The following is a 16,103-nucleotide window of genomic DNA, read 5'->3' as shown; positions in this document are numbered from 1 at the left end:
GTAAGCAAATCCGATGGAAAGCTTCCCTCCCATTGTGTAATGTTGGGGAAATTTTTCTATCTGCATGCCTCAATGTATACATACTAACAAAATAACCAGCCTCCTAAATGCGAGGTTTGGTGCCAACTTATTTCATAAGTTTTAGATGAATCCTCACCGTTTGTCTGTCGGAGAGTACCATCATCATCATCTTCATTCTGGAGTGAGAAGCTCGACTGAGCATAGAAAGTCCTTGAGACCATGGTGGGAGTGAGAACCAGAGCCAGCAGCCAGCCCAGGAAGCTCCCTCTTTTCTCCCTTTGCTGTACGAGCTGATTTGCTCCCCAAACAATTTTGCTAACTTTTTTGTTTGGCTGCTGTAGGGCAGTTTCTTTTTCAAGGTGACAACACTTGAGTATTATAGACCAGATATGTACTGTAGTATGGTGTTACACACTAGGTCTCGATTAAGATAAAGGTTATTAGAAAGTCTCCTTAACCTTTCTGCCAGGCTCGTTTAAATTCGTGACTCCTTGGGAAATAGTTCACACGCAGCATCCCTGTCTGGCTTCCATCTCCTTGTAATCTGAAGCCTGCTGCGTCCCTGTCCTGAGAGGCCTGTGTGTTCTTCTGCGCCAGTGCTGCTCAGAGCACAGGGAATGTTACGGGGCTGCTGGCACACGGATTGGCCCTGTCTTAGACCAAATGTCCCACAGCTGACCCCGGCACCGCCACCCCGGTCACAGACACCTCTGCGTTTCTTTCCCAGTGGGTGTGCTGCTGGCCCAGCTCCCCCGAGCCCAGTAGTGGGCGCGTGTGCACTTCAGAAGCGTGAGCCGAGTGTTTCTGTAAGCGTGTGTTACTGAGAATACGGCACCTTGGAACACCTAGGCCTGGTTTGAATCTGGGGTGGTTTACCTGCCATACCCTCTGCTTCCAGGCTGCACGAATGAGAACTTCTCTTGTTGGGGTGCCTGCGTGGCTCAGCTGGTAGGCATCCAACTCTTGATTTCGACTTCGGTCAAGATCCCAGGGTTGTGGGATCAAGCCCTGTGTTGGGCTGAGCACGGAGCCTGCTTGAGATTCTTTGTCTCTCCCTCTGCCGCTCTCCCCCGCTGACGTTCTCTCTCTCCCTCTCTCTCTCTCTCAAATTAAAAAATAAACCTGTCTTGTTTGTCCCTCTCACAGGCTTCAGAGATGCAGGCGTCTCCCCAAAAGAATGTGGTCCGTCTGTGGCAAATGATGAAATCCCCACCTTCCCTTCGGCTCTCCCAGACGGAGAAGGAGCACCCTTCTCTCTGCCAGGGTCCCGGGACCAAGAGGATTTGGAGCCTGTCACGAAGAGAATGAAAGCAGGTCAGAGTCTCACCGTTTTGTGTATCTCTGGCCCTTGAGAGCTGTTGAGCTGCTCCTGACGGGGCCTCCCCTTCCGTGGAAGCAGATGCCTCAGCATTTTCAAAATGGCAGTGTGAGCCCTTTTTTCCTTTTGACAGCATCGGGGTTGAACCCTGTTTATTATCTGGTTATGCTGATGGTCTGGAAGCTGTGCATTCTGAGCTGCAGTTCTGTCTTGATATGACTATCGGTTTGTAAGAATATGCACCTGGGTGGCCTAGTCGGTTAGGTGTCCAACTTTGGCTCAGGTCATGATCTCACGGTTGGTGGGTTCGAGCCCCGCATGGGGCTCCCTGCTGGTAGCACAGAGCCCACTTTGGGTCCTCCGTCCCCCCTCCCCGCCCCTGCTTGTGCATGCGTGCTCTCTCTCAAAGTAATAATGGTTTGAAAAAAGAAAGGTGACTTAGAGAAAAATCTGCCCTTAAAAAGCCAAAGTTAAAAGGATTGTAAAAGATACTTGGGAACGTTTAATGGGACAGTGGCTGTGCTGTAGGCCTGAGAGCAGCCTGCGGTTGCAGCAGTGAGGCCGGGGGGCTCTGGGAGGGAGGGCAGGCCTCGGGGAAGGAGACGAGGATATTGGATGTGTTGAGTGGAAAATTGAAGCGGCTGGCTTGAGGAGGGTGTCGAAAAAAATCAGCAACAGTACGTAAAAAAGTAAGGATACAAACGAGGCCTTTTTTTTACTCTAGCAAAAATGAAAAATTGTAGAAGGAAGAAAACTTAATTTTGGTGCACTGTTTGGCTCAGCAGTGAATATTTACCTAAGCATAGTAGCGTAAATACGACGTACGGAACTAACAAATACAATATACCAACTAACAATTGTGTTACGATAATATAGTGAATGGGGCCAGGGGGCAGAATCCTTCTCTATCTTAATAGATGTCGGGAGATGGACGGTGTCTAAAGTCAGTCAGCCTCAACAGAGCATTACAGTTCAGAAACCTGGAGGTCCACGCCAGGAGAAACACCCAAAAACATGAAAGTAGTTTCCTCAGAGGAGGGAGGTTGGAGGTGAGGACAGGCCAGGGCAGAGGGCTGGTGCCCTCTTTTTTTAATTTTTTTTTTATTTTTTAATTTTTTTATTTTTTATTTTATTTATTTATTTATTTATTTTATTTTTATTTATTTATTTATTTTTTTTTTGGTGCCCTCTTAATATTTGATTTTGTAAATTGTGTGCAAGTATTTCTTTCGTTAAAAATAAAAATTAATCTATGAGCACTATAGAACACCAGCAGAAGAAAAGGGAAAAAAAAAAAGTTAAAAGCTCTTGGTAACGTCGGTATTTTCTAGGACATACACAAGTCATGTTTTTTGTTTAAACAAAAACGATGATTATACACAAATATCGTGTGACAAGCCACCTTAATCTTTTAACCATGTATCCCGAATGCTTCTTTTTATGCCATTGTTTTTCTAAACCAAAACTTAAGGGTACTGGAACTTGGGACTTACTTTAGGCCTTCTTTAAAATACAAACAGGGGTGCCTGGGTGGTTCAGTCCGTTCTGCGTCCAGCTTCGGCTCAGGTCATGATCTCACCACTCTTCGGCTTGAGTCCCATGTCGAGTTCCACACTCTGAGCACAGAGCTTGCTTGGGGGGGGGTGGAGAACGAGAGCGGTGGGGGGGCTCTCTCTCCCCTCTCTCGCTCGCTCTCCTTCTCCCTCTCCTCTCTCTCTCTCTGTCTCTCCCTCCCTCCCTCCCTCCCTCCCTCTCTCCCTTTCTCCCTCTCTCCCTCCCTCTCTCCCTTTCTCCCTCTCTCCCTCTCTCCCTCTCTCCCTCTTGGGAGTCTCCCTGTCTTTCTGCCCCTCCCCCAGCCACATGCTCTCTCTCAAAATAAATAAACTTAAAAAAATAAACTACACACAGCAGTGAGGGCTGTGTCTTCTGTCCACAGGTTAAGATGTTCCTAAAACAAAAAAGACCCGGTGTCTGTTTCTTCCTTGGTTGATGGTGGGCATGTGCCCCTTTCTCGCAGAGGGGGAGGCCGAGCTGAGCCTGCAGTTGCTGGTTGCGGACCAGTGTAGCGACGCCCACACCGCCCTCGGGGGCGTCAGACCTGAGGCCGTGAAGCCGGACAAGATGGAGGAGACACTCACGTGCATCATCTGCCAGGACTTGCTGCACGACTGCGTGAGGTGCGGTCGCCGCGGGGGTGTCGTGGGGTGGTGGCGGGGGTGGGGAGCGGCCCCCGGCAAGCAGGCCTCCGGGCCGCATCCGGTGCGGCTCGGCTCGGGGCGCTGCCGTCGTGCTGCTCGTGTGGCCACCACGCCGAGAACCTGGCCGTGGTAACTACGGCTGTAGAAGAGCCTGCAAGGCGAGGTGACAGCGGCCTCGGTCCGCACCCGTCACGACTGACCCAAGAGGCCTGGCGCGCCTTGGACGCAGAACGGGAGAACCGTGCTGAGCTTTGAGGGGGCGTCGTTGGCACGGAGGGAGTGCCCCCAGATGAGGCCCCCAGGAGCGGCTTGGGGACAGCCCTCTCCCGGCTTTTCTGTGGGGACTTAAGAGGGAGAGCCTGTCCGAGTCTCCACTTAAATGCAGGCCTTTTGGCATTCGGTGTCCCGGTTCCTCATGTTCCTGGAGTCACAGCCTGCTTGACCGTCCCTCTCGGAATACGGATGGTCACTTCTGGTTCCTTTTAATTAACAAGGACCAAATTAAAGTAGTTTAGGGTGAAAGCTGTTCTTGCATGGGAACTGTTTCTCACCTGGCTTATGGAAGGCAGGCGACACTCCCAGTCAACGGAGCGTGCAGATGCTGCCACCAGTGGGCACTGTACACAGGGTGGGTGTGTCGTCCCCCCCCCCCCCCCCCCCCCCCATCCACACCGAGAAGCATGGGTTCTAGTCTCTGCTGGATCAAGTGAGCTTGGTGGGTGGCTAATTTGTAACCGACCCTCAGCCCGAGTGAGGCCACGTCCTCCTCTGGGAAAGACGCAGCATAAACTAGGGCCCCTGCCTCTCAGGCCCCGGGCGGGCCATGCCCCGTGTGCCCTGGCATCCGGGGGGCTGCCGCGGCTTGGCAGACAGAGGCTCCACCTGCAAGTGCTCCTCGGGGGGTGTCTGAAGACCTGTCCTTGTGCCCTCAGCCTGCAGCCCTGCATGCACACCTTCTGTGCCGCCTGCTACTCGGGCTGGATGGAGCGCTCCGCCTTCTGCCCCACCTGCCGCTGTCCGGTGGAGAGGATCTGTAAAAACCACATCCTGAACAACCTGGTGGAGGCGTACCTTCTCCAGCACCCAGGCAAGTGGGGAGCCTGCCCAGCTCCAGGAGACGGTGGGGTGTCTCTCCAGGGGCCCCTCGGCCAGCAGAGCCATGTCCTTTGAATTCCAGACAAGAGTCGCAGCGAGGAAGACGTGCGGAGCATGGCTGCCAGGAACAAGATCACTCAAGACATGCTGCAGCCCAAAGTCAGAAGGTCTTTCTCTGATGAGGAGGGCAGTTCGGAGGACCTGCTGGAGCTGTCAGACGCGGACAGCGAGTCCTCGGACATCAGGTGAGCTTGTGCCTGGCTCTGAGCGGAGCGGGGAGCTGGGAGGCAGCACGGGCCCGAGTCCCGCCTCTGTACTGAGCGGCCCAGCTCGTGCGTGGTCTGCGTTCTGATGTGTGACGTCAGCCAGTGACGGCGCCCGCCTCGGGCGTGGTGAGGACGGGGCGGGCGCCGGCTGAGGACGGCCGCTCAGTTCGCTGATGGTGGGGGGATTTGCCACCAGCCTTCTCCAGTACCCCTTCCCTTCTCAGGCATACACGCGATATTTATTCTCTTTTGTTGCTTATCTTCTTCCTCCCCACGTTAGTGAGATGTAGCGGGTGTACAGCCCTGTGTGAGTTCAGGGTGTGCAGGGTAGTGGTTAGACTGACGTCTGTTAGAAAATGACTGCCATAACCCGTCCCTTGTTATCTGCCGACACCTCCTCAGGTGCCTTCGTGCATTGGCTACGACGGGGTGCAGGATTTAATGTGTTCTTTGTCTACTGTGGGCACGCTTCCTCTAGCTCAGCTGGTGACCGGAGTCCCACGGTGTGAGTTGCAGTATCGTCATTTGTGAGGATATTATTGCAGGAAAGCCACGGTCACCTGGCCAAGAGGATGCGATTCTAGCAGACCTTGTTTTATTTGCTGTAGAATGCTGCTGTCCGCGGACTCAGAAGTCCACAGTGCGTGTTTTGGGTGGGTCATGACATTTGAAGAGACAAAAATCAAATCCCCTAATTAATTACTTTTTTTTTCTTTTTGTAAAATTTAGAAATAGTGGTGAAGCAGTAAGTAATAAAATCACTGTAGTATGAGCATTTTATTGTGTATCCTTCTGGCAACTCCTATACGTAGTCACTCGTATTTCCTTTGTTAACGAAGTAAAAGGCGATATACTTTAAATATCCTCATAAAGATGGGATCCTGCTGTACATACGGTTCTGTGCTGTTTCCGGAATTCTGACTGGAGAGGCAGTGCTGCGGGACAGACCCTACAGTCACAGCTCTGAGCGCACATCCAGTTAGCTCGCGGGGGTGCTTCAGCTCAGAGAGCCTCACCGGGAAGGCGCCTTGCTGGGCCTGGCACCTGTGTCATCGTATGCCCGTCAGAGGGGTCCTGGTGGTGGCTCCTGAGGTTTGTGGAGGGATGTCGGGAAACTCTGATGACAGTTGGTGTGGCCTGAGACGAAGGTCATCTGGTTCCGAAATGAGGTCAAGCGGCTTCTCACTAGTTGTTTTCTGGTCACGTCTTCCCCGTTCTTCCCTCGTTGGCTCCTGCCGTTGGAGACAGGCTCAGGGCGGCGTTCTCTGAGAGGAGGGGAGGGTCTGTGGGTGTGTTTCCTGTGGGTTCGTTTTTTGTTAACTATCTGCATTGTTTGGAAAGCGCAGCTGAAGTGCACACAGTTGGGTGGCCCGCCGGGAAGTCCCCGGACGACAGCAGCATTCAGTTGTGGCACATTTTGTTCAGACTTTAACACCGTTTCATAGGTGCCTAGGGTGATGGGCCTGAGTGTGCCCCTGGACGTAGTTCACAGCTCGCCCAGCATCAAACCTGTGAGAGTGGGTCGTGCCCAACGTGGGGACTGAGTGGCCACACTCCGGGGGACACTGTGCTGGAAACCGGGGTGGGCACAATGTGTCTCCGAACCGTAGGAGCTGCGGGGGGGGGGGGGGGGGGGGGGGGGGGGGGAATCTCTGGAAACCTTACAGCAAAGGGGAGCCAGCAGGTAGCAGGGAACGGGGCCCTCCCTGCTACTGCTCCGGCGTGAGCACTGACCGGGTGTCCAGTGGAGACGTGCCATCTGTCCCTTTCATGCACGCTGGGCGGCAGCAGACACAGAGCTGAGGTATGAAGGAGGGATGAGGTCTGCGGGCGGACCAGATGCCTCCAGGCTGGGGATCTGGGTCTCCTCTGGTCATCGAGGCTGGGGGCGTTGGTGCCGCCCCCTACGTGTGCCAGGGCAGAGCTCACTGCTTCTCTGCACCCCGTGTGCCCGTGTGCTTCCTTGCAGCCAGCCGTACATCGTGTGCAGACAGTGCCCTGAGTACCGGAGGCAGGCGGGCCAGCCCCTCCCCTGCCCGGGGCCTGGCAGTGAGCCAGGGGCAGCACAGGCTCCTGGGGATGCACCGTCCACGTCCACCAGCGTCACGACAGGTGAGACGCCGCGCCTTCCGTGCTGTCGTCCTGCTTTTTTTTTTTTTTTTCTCCTTCTGGCTCCTCCCCCGCTCCCGCCCTGCTCCGGTCACTGCCTCCCTTGCCCTACCCTCTCCTACCTTGTTGCTGCATGTACTCTGTTGTGGGTTCAGAAACCAGAGAGAGTTAAGTTGATCTCTCGTGGATCTCTGCTCCTGGGCCCTCCCGGGGGGTTCGTTCCTCATTCTGACACGTGGGACCCCCAGCCCACTGCTTTGGGCTTTGGCATCCCCAGGGCTGCTTGCTAAAGCTGAAATGACCCCTACGTGGGCCCCTCAATGAGAGCCTGGCTTCTTTTCGACAGCGGGCTGTTGTGTCATCAGAGCCACCCTGAGCTCTGCCCGCTGGCAGGTCCCCAGGTGCCATCGAGAAAGGGAGAGAGAACATGTGGAATCCATGTTTTTGGCCCTGGCCATTCTTCAGTAGGGCCCAGTTTCTTAGCTGATGTGGGCCTGAGCCCGTCATGAGGCCACTGACTCAGGGTCATGACCCAAAGCCGAGTTCAGAGCCATCCACCCTGACACGGTGCTGCAGCTCTCTCCATGGGTGGCCCGTGGACAGATGGGCAGGGCGGGGCCTGGTTGCCTCCCGACTCTGCGATTCCGCAGGTGCGGTGTCATTTTCAGACTGGAAGTCCCCAGTGGGATGGGCCTATAGCAGGTGTGCGTGCATAGACAGAGCTTCCCATGTGGTCATTGAGTGGCCGCGGCTGAGCTGTGTGGACACAGCTGTTGCAGGGGCGGAGGTCAGCCAGTCATGGCCCCCAGGCCTGCCACCTGTTTATTTGGAAGAGACAGAGATTAAATATAGAACTTGCTCTATTGTTTTATGGCGTGTGCTTTATGGCCCAAGGAAATGGTAGAAAACCTTCAAGTGATCTTTGAAATCTTGCTATAACTGCTGAACTGAAGTATCACGTTTGTTTTTCATTCTATTTAAAATGTGTCATTTAAATGGCAGACTACCGTTTCGTAGTTTCAGAAAACACGTGTGAGTTCTCCCTGGGTTTTCCTGTGGATCTGTCTCCTTGTGTACCTTCCAGCCACGTCCCTAGGCGTGCATCGAATCTCCTATTTCTGCCTGTGTCCTGATGTGCGCGGCCTGAATATCCTGTCTGTTCCGCAGCCCAGGATTACGTGTGTGCCCTGCAAGGAAGCCATGCCATCTGCACTTGCTGCTTCCAGCCCATGCCCGACCGGAGGGCAGAACGTGAGCAGGACCCCCGCATCGCCCCCCAGCAGTGTGAGTAAGGGTGTGCACGGACGCTGCCTGCCTGAGCGGCCTCCCCACCGCCGAGCCTCTCCTGCGTCCTTCTAGGGTCAGGTTTCAGAGTGTTGCTGACTGTGTGTGTGGTGTGCTGTGAAGACGTGGGTCTGTTTCCTCATCTGCGTACTCAGTTGTGTGTGCAGCCACATCGAATGACCATCTTTTCCTGTCAGTTGATGACCCACCCCTTCGTACACCGAGTTTCCATGTATGGGTGGTTCTCTTTCTGGAGGCTGCCTCTGACCTTTGTTGCCGCATCAGGAGCATCATATTTTCATAACGTGTCACTCTTGAATGTAATAGACGAAATACAGTGCTGGGATTTGCAACTCTGGGATTGCTGTTAACGTGGACTTTGCCGTTTATTTAATGGTTATGTGAATTTAGCCCTCGCCGAAATGGCCTGACTGGTGCTTGTGCTGTGTCCACAGGTGCCGTTTGCCTGCAGCCTTTCTGCCACCTGTACTGGGGCTGCGCCCGGGCCGGCTGTCTCGGCTGCCTGGCCCCGTTCTGTGGTAATGCCGGCACTTCAGCTCTCTGCCTATCCTCTTGCTGCATTTGAGGGTGCTGGTGGGCTAGCGTGGCCCGACTTGAGAGGGGCCACCGTCGATGACCTGCTTCTCACACACGTTTGACATTTTTTTAAATGTTTATTTATTTACTTAGTGCTCATACAAGAGCAGGGAAAGGGCAGAGAGAGGAAGGGAGAGAGAGAATCCCAGCTAGGCTCTGCCCCGCAGGGCGGAGCCCAGCACGGGGCTTGATCCCATGAACCTTGAGATCTTGGCCTGAGCCAAGACTGAGCCACCCAGGCGCCCCCTGTGTTTGACATTTAGAAGTGTCCCTCTGCTAGCTCAAAACCAGGCAGTAACAACTATGGGGATACTGAGCTCAGTCAGGAGGGTTTACTTATGTGCGAGGAACACCACCAACAAAAACGCCGCCTGGCTGCGGCATTCAGACCTCACGGTGCCAGACCAGGTGCCCAGGGGACGGAGAAAGCTGTCAGAAGTCATTTTACTTGTTTTCTTTTTAAAACCATATTTTACAATGGAAGCTTTTATTCTTTCTGGACTGTAAGAAAGGAAATTTGGTTATCTTAGCTGTCGGTGAATGATACTTTCATAGATTGTAAGACGGTGACTTTGCTTCCTTCCATTTGGCAGAGCTGGACCTGGGTGACAGGTGTCTGGACGGGGTTCTCAGCAATAATCACTATGAGTCAGACATCCTGAAGGTAGGGGACTTCACGTACAGGCGCGGGTGGGGGCTCAGGCCTAGAAGAGGCCCCCGGGAGGCTTTCAGCTCTCCCAGTGGCTCTGACTAGTCCTGCCGCCGAGCTCACCACATTGGTGTTTTCCCGTGTGTTCCTGTCTTCCAAGAGGTTATTTCCTTCATGCCCATCACGCCACGAGTCCACAGGTGTCGGCTCCGGTGCCTGTGTGCCCCACGCAGAGTTTCGGGGTCTGGGTGGGGGCCGGGGCGGCCCTTTGCTGGAACCCGGGCCTCTCTCTGGCTTCCTCTTTTCTGACTTTGTCCTTCTCTCGTCTTAGGAAGCTGAAGCTTACGTGGCTCTTAGAATTCAGTGTTTAACGTGCACATCATTCTCTTGGCGAGAGTTGTGCCTCTCTCCCATGTTGGCAGCGTTGCACACGCCGGACCTGTATGGCAGGCCCCTTGGCACCGCGTGCTCTGGTTAGATGTCCGCGTGCTGCTCTCTTGTAGGTCCACACAAGAGAGCTGAGGCCAGGGTGTAGATGCAAAGCCTCGGCTTCCTTACCGTGTGGTCGTGCGGCTGTTGCCACACTAGAGCCGCCCCGGCCAAGGTCGGGTGTCGCCCCGCTCCTGTGCTCGGAGCGTCTGCAGGATTTTGGAGAGAATGTGGTAGCTCGTGTGTTCAGCTTTCGGAAGCTAGCTTTCCTTCTGAGGCTCTGACAAAGCCATGTGGGAAGAGAGCCCTTGCAGACTAGCTTGTGAGCGTGTTGCCGGGTCCCGGGCATCCTGGTCCTCGTGTGTTGCGGTCCTGAAGGCCTCACAACTGCCTGATGCAAATTCCTGCCGTGGTTAGCCTGCCTGTGCCGTGGCCTTGCCCGCGTTCGAGGGCCTTGCATGAAATGTTTGCTTTCTTGTCATTTTAGTCTTCTGTTCTCCAAGCTAGTATTTCTAAGATTTCCCTTCTTTCCCCATCCCAGAATTACCTGGCAACCAGGGGTTTGACGTGGAAAAACATGTTGACTGAAAGTCTCGTGGCTCTGCAGAGGGGAGTGTTCCTGCTGTCTGGTAAGCGCCATCGCACCTGCCTTCCTCTCTCTGGTGCGGCGGTGTGTTTGCGGTGGCCCCTCTGCCTCCACTACGGAGGAGAGCCTCCGGGCTGCCTTCCCGCGTGTACGCCCTCACCCTCCACCCACCCTGGCGGGTTGTAGACAGGCGCCAGTACTTCAGGATTTGAGCCCACGTGACCCATTCTAGGCTCTTTTCTGCCGTGGGGGAGGAAGGGACACAGCTGAAGAGACCGTGACCCCACCTCTTGGCATCTTTCGGGTCCTGGGTCCGGTGCTTCTCAAGCCCTCAGGGTCCTCGTGGGCCTTTCACTGATGTGTTGGTGCAGGCTTGGCCCGTCTCCCAGGGGCTCCCGGGACATTGCGAAATGTGGTTTTAGTCACTCGGGGAGGGTGCAGAAAAATCAACAAATGACTTTTTTTCCTAAGACATAAATTATTGTGAAAGACTTCAGAGGCTTCTGGGAATCCTTCTGAGCGGATACGTGCTCACGACTGTCTCGGGTTCTACGTGCAGCCTCAGCCCTGGGGGCGCCCGGTCTGACATGCGGGCCTGAGCTCTCTTTAGCTTCTTGGTGGGACTGCCATCGTGGCATGGCCCAGAAAGACGTGTGAGTGAAGCGTGGTGGGTAAAGCGAAAATCACAGGGAATCCCACCCCCGAGGACCCAGTGATGATGCCGTATGGCCTGTGCACCCGCCACACGTGGGCACGGTCAGAGTCCTCATAGATGAAACCCTACCACATGTGCTCTTCACTCGGTGGTATTCCCCAGACCCTTTCTATGTCAGCGAAGTTCTTTACCTGGATTGTTTTTCAAGTTTCTTTATTTTGAGAGAGACAGAGACAGCGCAGGTTGGGGAGGGGCAGAGAGAGAGAGAGAGAGAGAGATTGAGAGGGAGAATGAGAATCCCAAGAATCCCAGCTCGGGGCTTGAGCTCATGAAACCACGGGATCATGACCTGAGCTGCAGTTGAGAGTCAGACGCTCAATAGACTGAGCCACCCAGGCGCCTCTACCTTGATTTTTGTTCTATAGTATTTTAGTATCATGGTTTATTTAACCAAATCATTAATATAGGATATTTAGGTTATTCTCCACGTTTCATTGTCTGAATAAGCACTGCAGCCTCTGAGCCTGCAGGATGGTAGGCTAGAAAAGTTGTTCCATCAAGATAAATTAAGTAAATAAATACACGAGTAAATAAGTAAATAGTAAGTAAGTAAATTGTTGGACGGTGGTATGAACAAACAGTTGAGACTTTGCCATATTCGCTGTCCCTCCCAGAAGAACGTGCCTCAGCATCTTCCTGAGCCCATCTGCCCTGCCTTTGCCTGTAAATACAGACAAGGCAACTGGGATGTATCATTTGTTTATCTGCCTGTGTTGGGGTATTAGCAGAATTGAAGATCTTTTTGCTTTATGGTTCATTGGCTTGTCTGTGACCTTGGCCCATACTTACATTAGTCTATTTGGATTTGGGGGCATGGCTTGGTAGGATATCTTTGTCATTTAAAGGTGCAACATATGGTTGCTTGTGTGGCAAATGTGTTTTCCACTATTTTATTAGTATCTCACTTTTGTTGTATGTGTTTCCGTTGTGGTGTTTACATTGTAGGTAGTCAGATTTACAGATCCTTTCCCGTGTGTTATTTGGTTTTTATGACATAAATAGCTCAAGAGAAAAATAATACTCATTCCTCTCAGTACTTTCTTGGATTTTTATTTTTAGTGTTACTATTTTTTTAGAAATGCTCTATTTTGGGGGCTCGTGGGTGGCTCAGTTGGTTAAGCGTCCGACTTTGGCTCAGGTCATGATCTCGCAGTCTGTGAGTTTGCGCCCCATGTCCGGCTCTGTGCTGACAGCTCAGAGCCTGAAGCCTGCTTCAGATTCTGTCTCCGTCTCTCTCTGCACCTCCCTGCTCTCATTCTGTCTCTCTCTTTCTCTCAAAAATAAACATAAAAAAAAATATTTTTAAATGATCTATTTTTTTAAGCTTATATATTTACTTAGAGAACGGGAACGCATGCTTGAGCGGGGGAAGGGGTGGAGAGAATCCCACGCAGGCTCCACACTGCCATCACAGAGCCCCATGTGGGGCTTGAATTCATGACATGACCTGAGCCAAAATCCAGAGTTGGACACTTAACTGACCGAGCCACCCAGGCACCGCTACTTTTTTGGATTTTTAAAGTGTTTGAATTTTTTATCCAAGTGGAATTATTTTGCTGTGAGGAAATAAGTTGGTATCGAGATTGGTTTTGTTCTTGTTTTCTGAAAGTCTGGCCCATTGTCTCTACCCCATTTACGGATCAGTACACTGGTTTCCCACTAGTTTACAAGGCCACAGCTATTCTGCTGTTCTGGAAACATGATGCTGCCTGATGACTGGCATGCCCACATGAGGCTGTGTCCTTCCAGATTACAGAATCACAGGGAACACTGTGCTCTGTTACTGCTGTGGCCTGAGAAGCTTCCGAGAGCTGACCTACCAGTATCGGCAGAACATTCCTGCTTCCGAGTTGCCAGGTAAGGAAGCCCCTCACCCCCTGCCTCAGTTCTGTCTAGTCTAGATGGGCGTCTGCGTTCTCAGTGGCTGTGTGCACCAGCAGGGAGAAGACTGGGCAGATGGGCTGCCTGGCGGCCATGCTTATTCCCAGGCCGTCCTCGACCCCAAGTTGGCTCAGGCTCTGGGCCCGTGGGCCGCGACACACGTTTCTAAAACAGGATTCGCAAAAACAACCTATAGGCAAGCGTAGTGGTCTTTATTTCCTAAGGTGGGTTTTTAGTTAAACTTTTTTCCCCCTTGGAAGCTTGGAACAGGCAAGGAAACTAGTTATAAAGCGTGACAAAATGCTACAGTTGTAGTTTCTTTCTTTGGGTCTTTACTTAAGTTGGCTTAGCTGAGTTTGTGAGTGTTGGGTGTTACTACGTACGCGTGACTTTTTCTCTCCCCAGTGGCTGTAACATCCCGTCCTGACTGCTATTGGGGCCGCAACTGCCGCACTCAGGTGAAGGCCCACCACGCAATGTGAGTGAGACACTGTGGGTGGGGCACAGGCACCCAGGGCGGGGGAGGGCGCCAGAATGGGCCTCCTGCAGAAAGCAGACCCTCTTTTTCCTAACAGGAAGGCGAGTTTTTTCTTTTAAGTGTTTCGGCCAAGTTGACGCCACGGCTTTTAGAGATCTGTACGAACCAGTTACCTACTTACTCATAAGTATAGTCATTTAGTTCTGTCTGTATACAGCCCTAGTGTTGTTTCAAAACCCTGCTCTTCTGTTCTCATTTCGTGAAGCGTTTGCATGCAGACGTTTCCCTCTGTGTCTGTGGAACACAGCTGTCGTTCCCGCTGACACACTGGAGGGTTAGTACTTTGTGAATCCATGGCCGTGGTCACCGAGAACTTCCTGAACCACCGGCCTGGGCGTGTGCCGCCGCCCTGAGTCTGTGTTTGGTGCCTCGAGCACATGTCTGTGATAGCTCTAACTTGGCGGCTCTCACTGGGCATTTCCTGCTCCCAGTGACGTCCGCTTTGCCACATGGGTTCGTCTGCGGACGTAAGTTTGTCTGCATTTTCAAGCCATAAGTGAGGTGTCCTATAAATCAACCTCATGGATTGATGCTTCTTGAGGCTGCTGTGATCCCCAGTCACTTGTGGTTCAAATCACAGTTACTGAGAAGGATGCCCTTCTTGCAGGGGACAAGGCCCCAAGTGAAGGCTCCCTGGAGGACTGATCCCGTGGAATAAAAACCTGGCTGTGTATTTGAGCATAGACAGAGTCCAGGAGACCGTTTCCTTTTAGAGAAAGAGATTTGGCTAGTAACTAGCCAGTCTTTCTTAATAAAGACAGGGATAAGGATAGCTAGGGCACGTGTGTCCTACTCTGGGGGTGACCTGCTGGTCACAAAGAGGGAGGTGGTGGCTCTGGCACCCACTGGGCGAGTCTACTGGTTCTGCCCTGCGGGGTGGCCCTCGGTGACTGGGGGATTCTGAGGAGGCACAACTCTGAGTCTCTTCCCTAAGAAAGTTACCGAAGGTGCTTGAATTTTAAAAAGTAAAAATCAAATGTCTGACTTCTAAAACTTAAGAAGGACAAGAAGGCTGTCTAGGGGTTAGTATCTTTGATGGATCAGACCCTGCTGCTGTGAGCCACCCCGCATGTGCGATCAGTTTCTCATCAGGCTTCTCCAGCGTGTGATCTCCAGAGTCGCTTATCGGAATGCTTCTTGATGCTGACTTGTGTAATTCGACTTTTTGTCCCTGCAGGAAATTCAATCATATCTGTGAACAGACAAGGTTCAAGAACTGAGTATCTAGGAGGCACCAAGGTGGCGTGGGGGTAGTGGAAGTCAGCGACAGCGTGTTTCAGAAAATACCGGATACAAACATTTTCAGGGCATTTTACAGCCCCCCGGCGGGGGTTGGGGGTGCTGGGGGTCTCTACGTCCGGCACTGTAGCGTGGCTTTTTCTTCTGTGGCGTGAGACCCTCTTGCCGAGAGCCCCCTACCCCAGTGGCCTGGGAGGCCTGGGGTGGCATGAACAGCCCCTCCTCTGGCCTTGGGGCCACCAGAGCACGTCAGCCAGAAGAACCACTGTCAGCCGCCCCCTCGCGCTCAGACAATGACGTTCAGGTTTGCTCTTTGGACCTTTCCCAAAACTGTGGCTAAGACAGACGTCTCTCTTCAAGAAAGCTCTCATGGGAGGAAAAGGAAAGTCTGTCAGAAACGTCCTGTTGTTGAAGGGAAAGGGAGGGGGCAAAGGCTTACAGCCTGCGGGCATAGCCACAGCCCTGCTTCGGGGACAGCCACGACTCGTGGGCGTTTCTATTTGTAAGAGGTTTGGTGCTGATCTTTTAGTAAGATTTATCACAAACTGTAGCACAAGTAATATATAATTTACAAATTGACTAAAATTGGGATAGTAGGGTGTTTGAAGGAATAAACATGTGTTTCTGTTTATTACGAAAAGGAAAAAATCAGATCTCCGGAACTGCTAACCCTAGATCCCCAGTGTTAGGTGCGTGGCCCTGTCCCAGGAGGGCATAAGGTGGGTTGTTTCCACCCTCAGCCTGCCGTGGAGCAGAGCCCTGGTGCCCGCTTCCCACTCCGTGGGCACAGCCACAGGCCCTGCCGAGCTGCCCCATGGTCTTTCTCTGTTCCCTGCCGGGCCGGTTCGGCCCTGGGGTGCCCCAGCCCATCTGGAGCGGCCCCTGCCCCGAGAGCGCCAGGGACCTTTGCCGGTGAGACCTCGTCTCCGTCATTGGGTTTGCCATGTCATCTGGAATAATACTTGAAATTTTGTTCTTTGTTAAAAAAAAATTTTTTTATCGTTTGTTGAAATCATCTGTTATTTTTGTTTGCAAAATTGTAACTTTCGCTTCTTCTCAGGAATAGGATTTTCAACTGTTGTCTTGCTCTTGATACAGACTCTGAGAAGCAGCGCTGTTTGTGGAAAAGGCCTCCTTCCCGCATTCTAATAAACAAGCCGTGTCTGTTTCTCTCCCTA

The 16,103-nt window shown here is 52.7% G+C and overlaps 1 protein-coding gene across 2 annotated transcripts in view; it reads left to right on the top strand.

Moving 5' to 3' along the window:
* The window catches only part of CHFR (checkpoint with forkhead and ring finger domains), a 29,135-nt gene extending 13,032 nt beyond the window's left edge, over positions 1-16,103 (top strand). For both annotated transcript variants that reach the window (XM_049620718.1, XM_049620719.1), the window contains 12 exons: positions 1,168-1,335; positions 3,357-3,516; positions 4,470-4,624; positions 4,715-4,877; positions 6,868-7,010; positions 8,175-8,291; positions 8,747-8,830; positions 9,482-9,552; positions 10,508-10,595; positions 13,017-13,124; positions 13,554-13,626; positions 14,864-16,103. In XM_049620718.1, the coding sequence (XP_049476675.1) occupies positions 1,168-1,335; positions 3,357-3,516; positions 4,470-4,624; positions 4,715-4,877; positions 6,868-7,010; positions 8,175-8,291; positions 8,747-8,830; positions 9,482-9,552; positions 10,508-10,595; positions 13,017-13,124; positions 13,554-13,626; positions 14,864-14,906 (1,373 nt within the window). In that variant the 3' untranslated portion in view covers positions 14,907-16,103. The remainder of the gene's footprint in view (positions 1-1,167; positions 1,336-3,356; positions 3,517-4,469; positions 4,625-4,714; positions 4,878-6,867; positions 7,011-8,174; positions 8,292-8,746; positions 8,831-9,481; positions 9,553-10,507; positions 10,596-13,016; positions 13,125-13,553; positions 13,627-14,863) is intronic.

This window comes from Panthera uncia, assembly GCF_023721935.1.
Source record: "Panthera uncia isolate 11264 chromosome D3 unlocalized genomic scaffold, Puncia_PCG_1.0 HiC_scaffold_9, whole genome shotgun sequence".
Taxonomy (NCBI): domain Eukaryota; kingdom Metazoa; phylum Chordata; class Mammalia; order Carnivora; family Felidae; genus Panthera; species Panthera uncia.
This window is presented reverse-complemented; position numbering and strand designations above follow the sequence as displayed.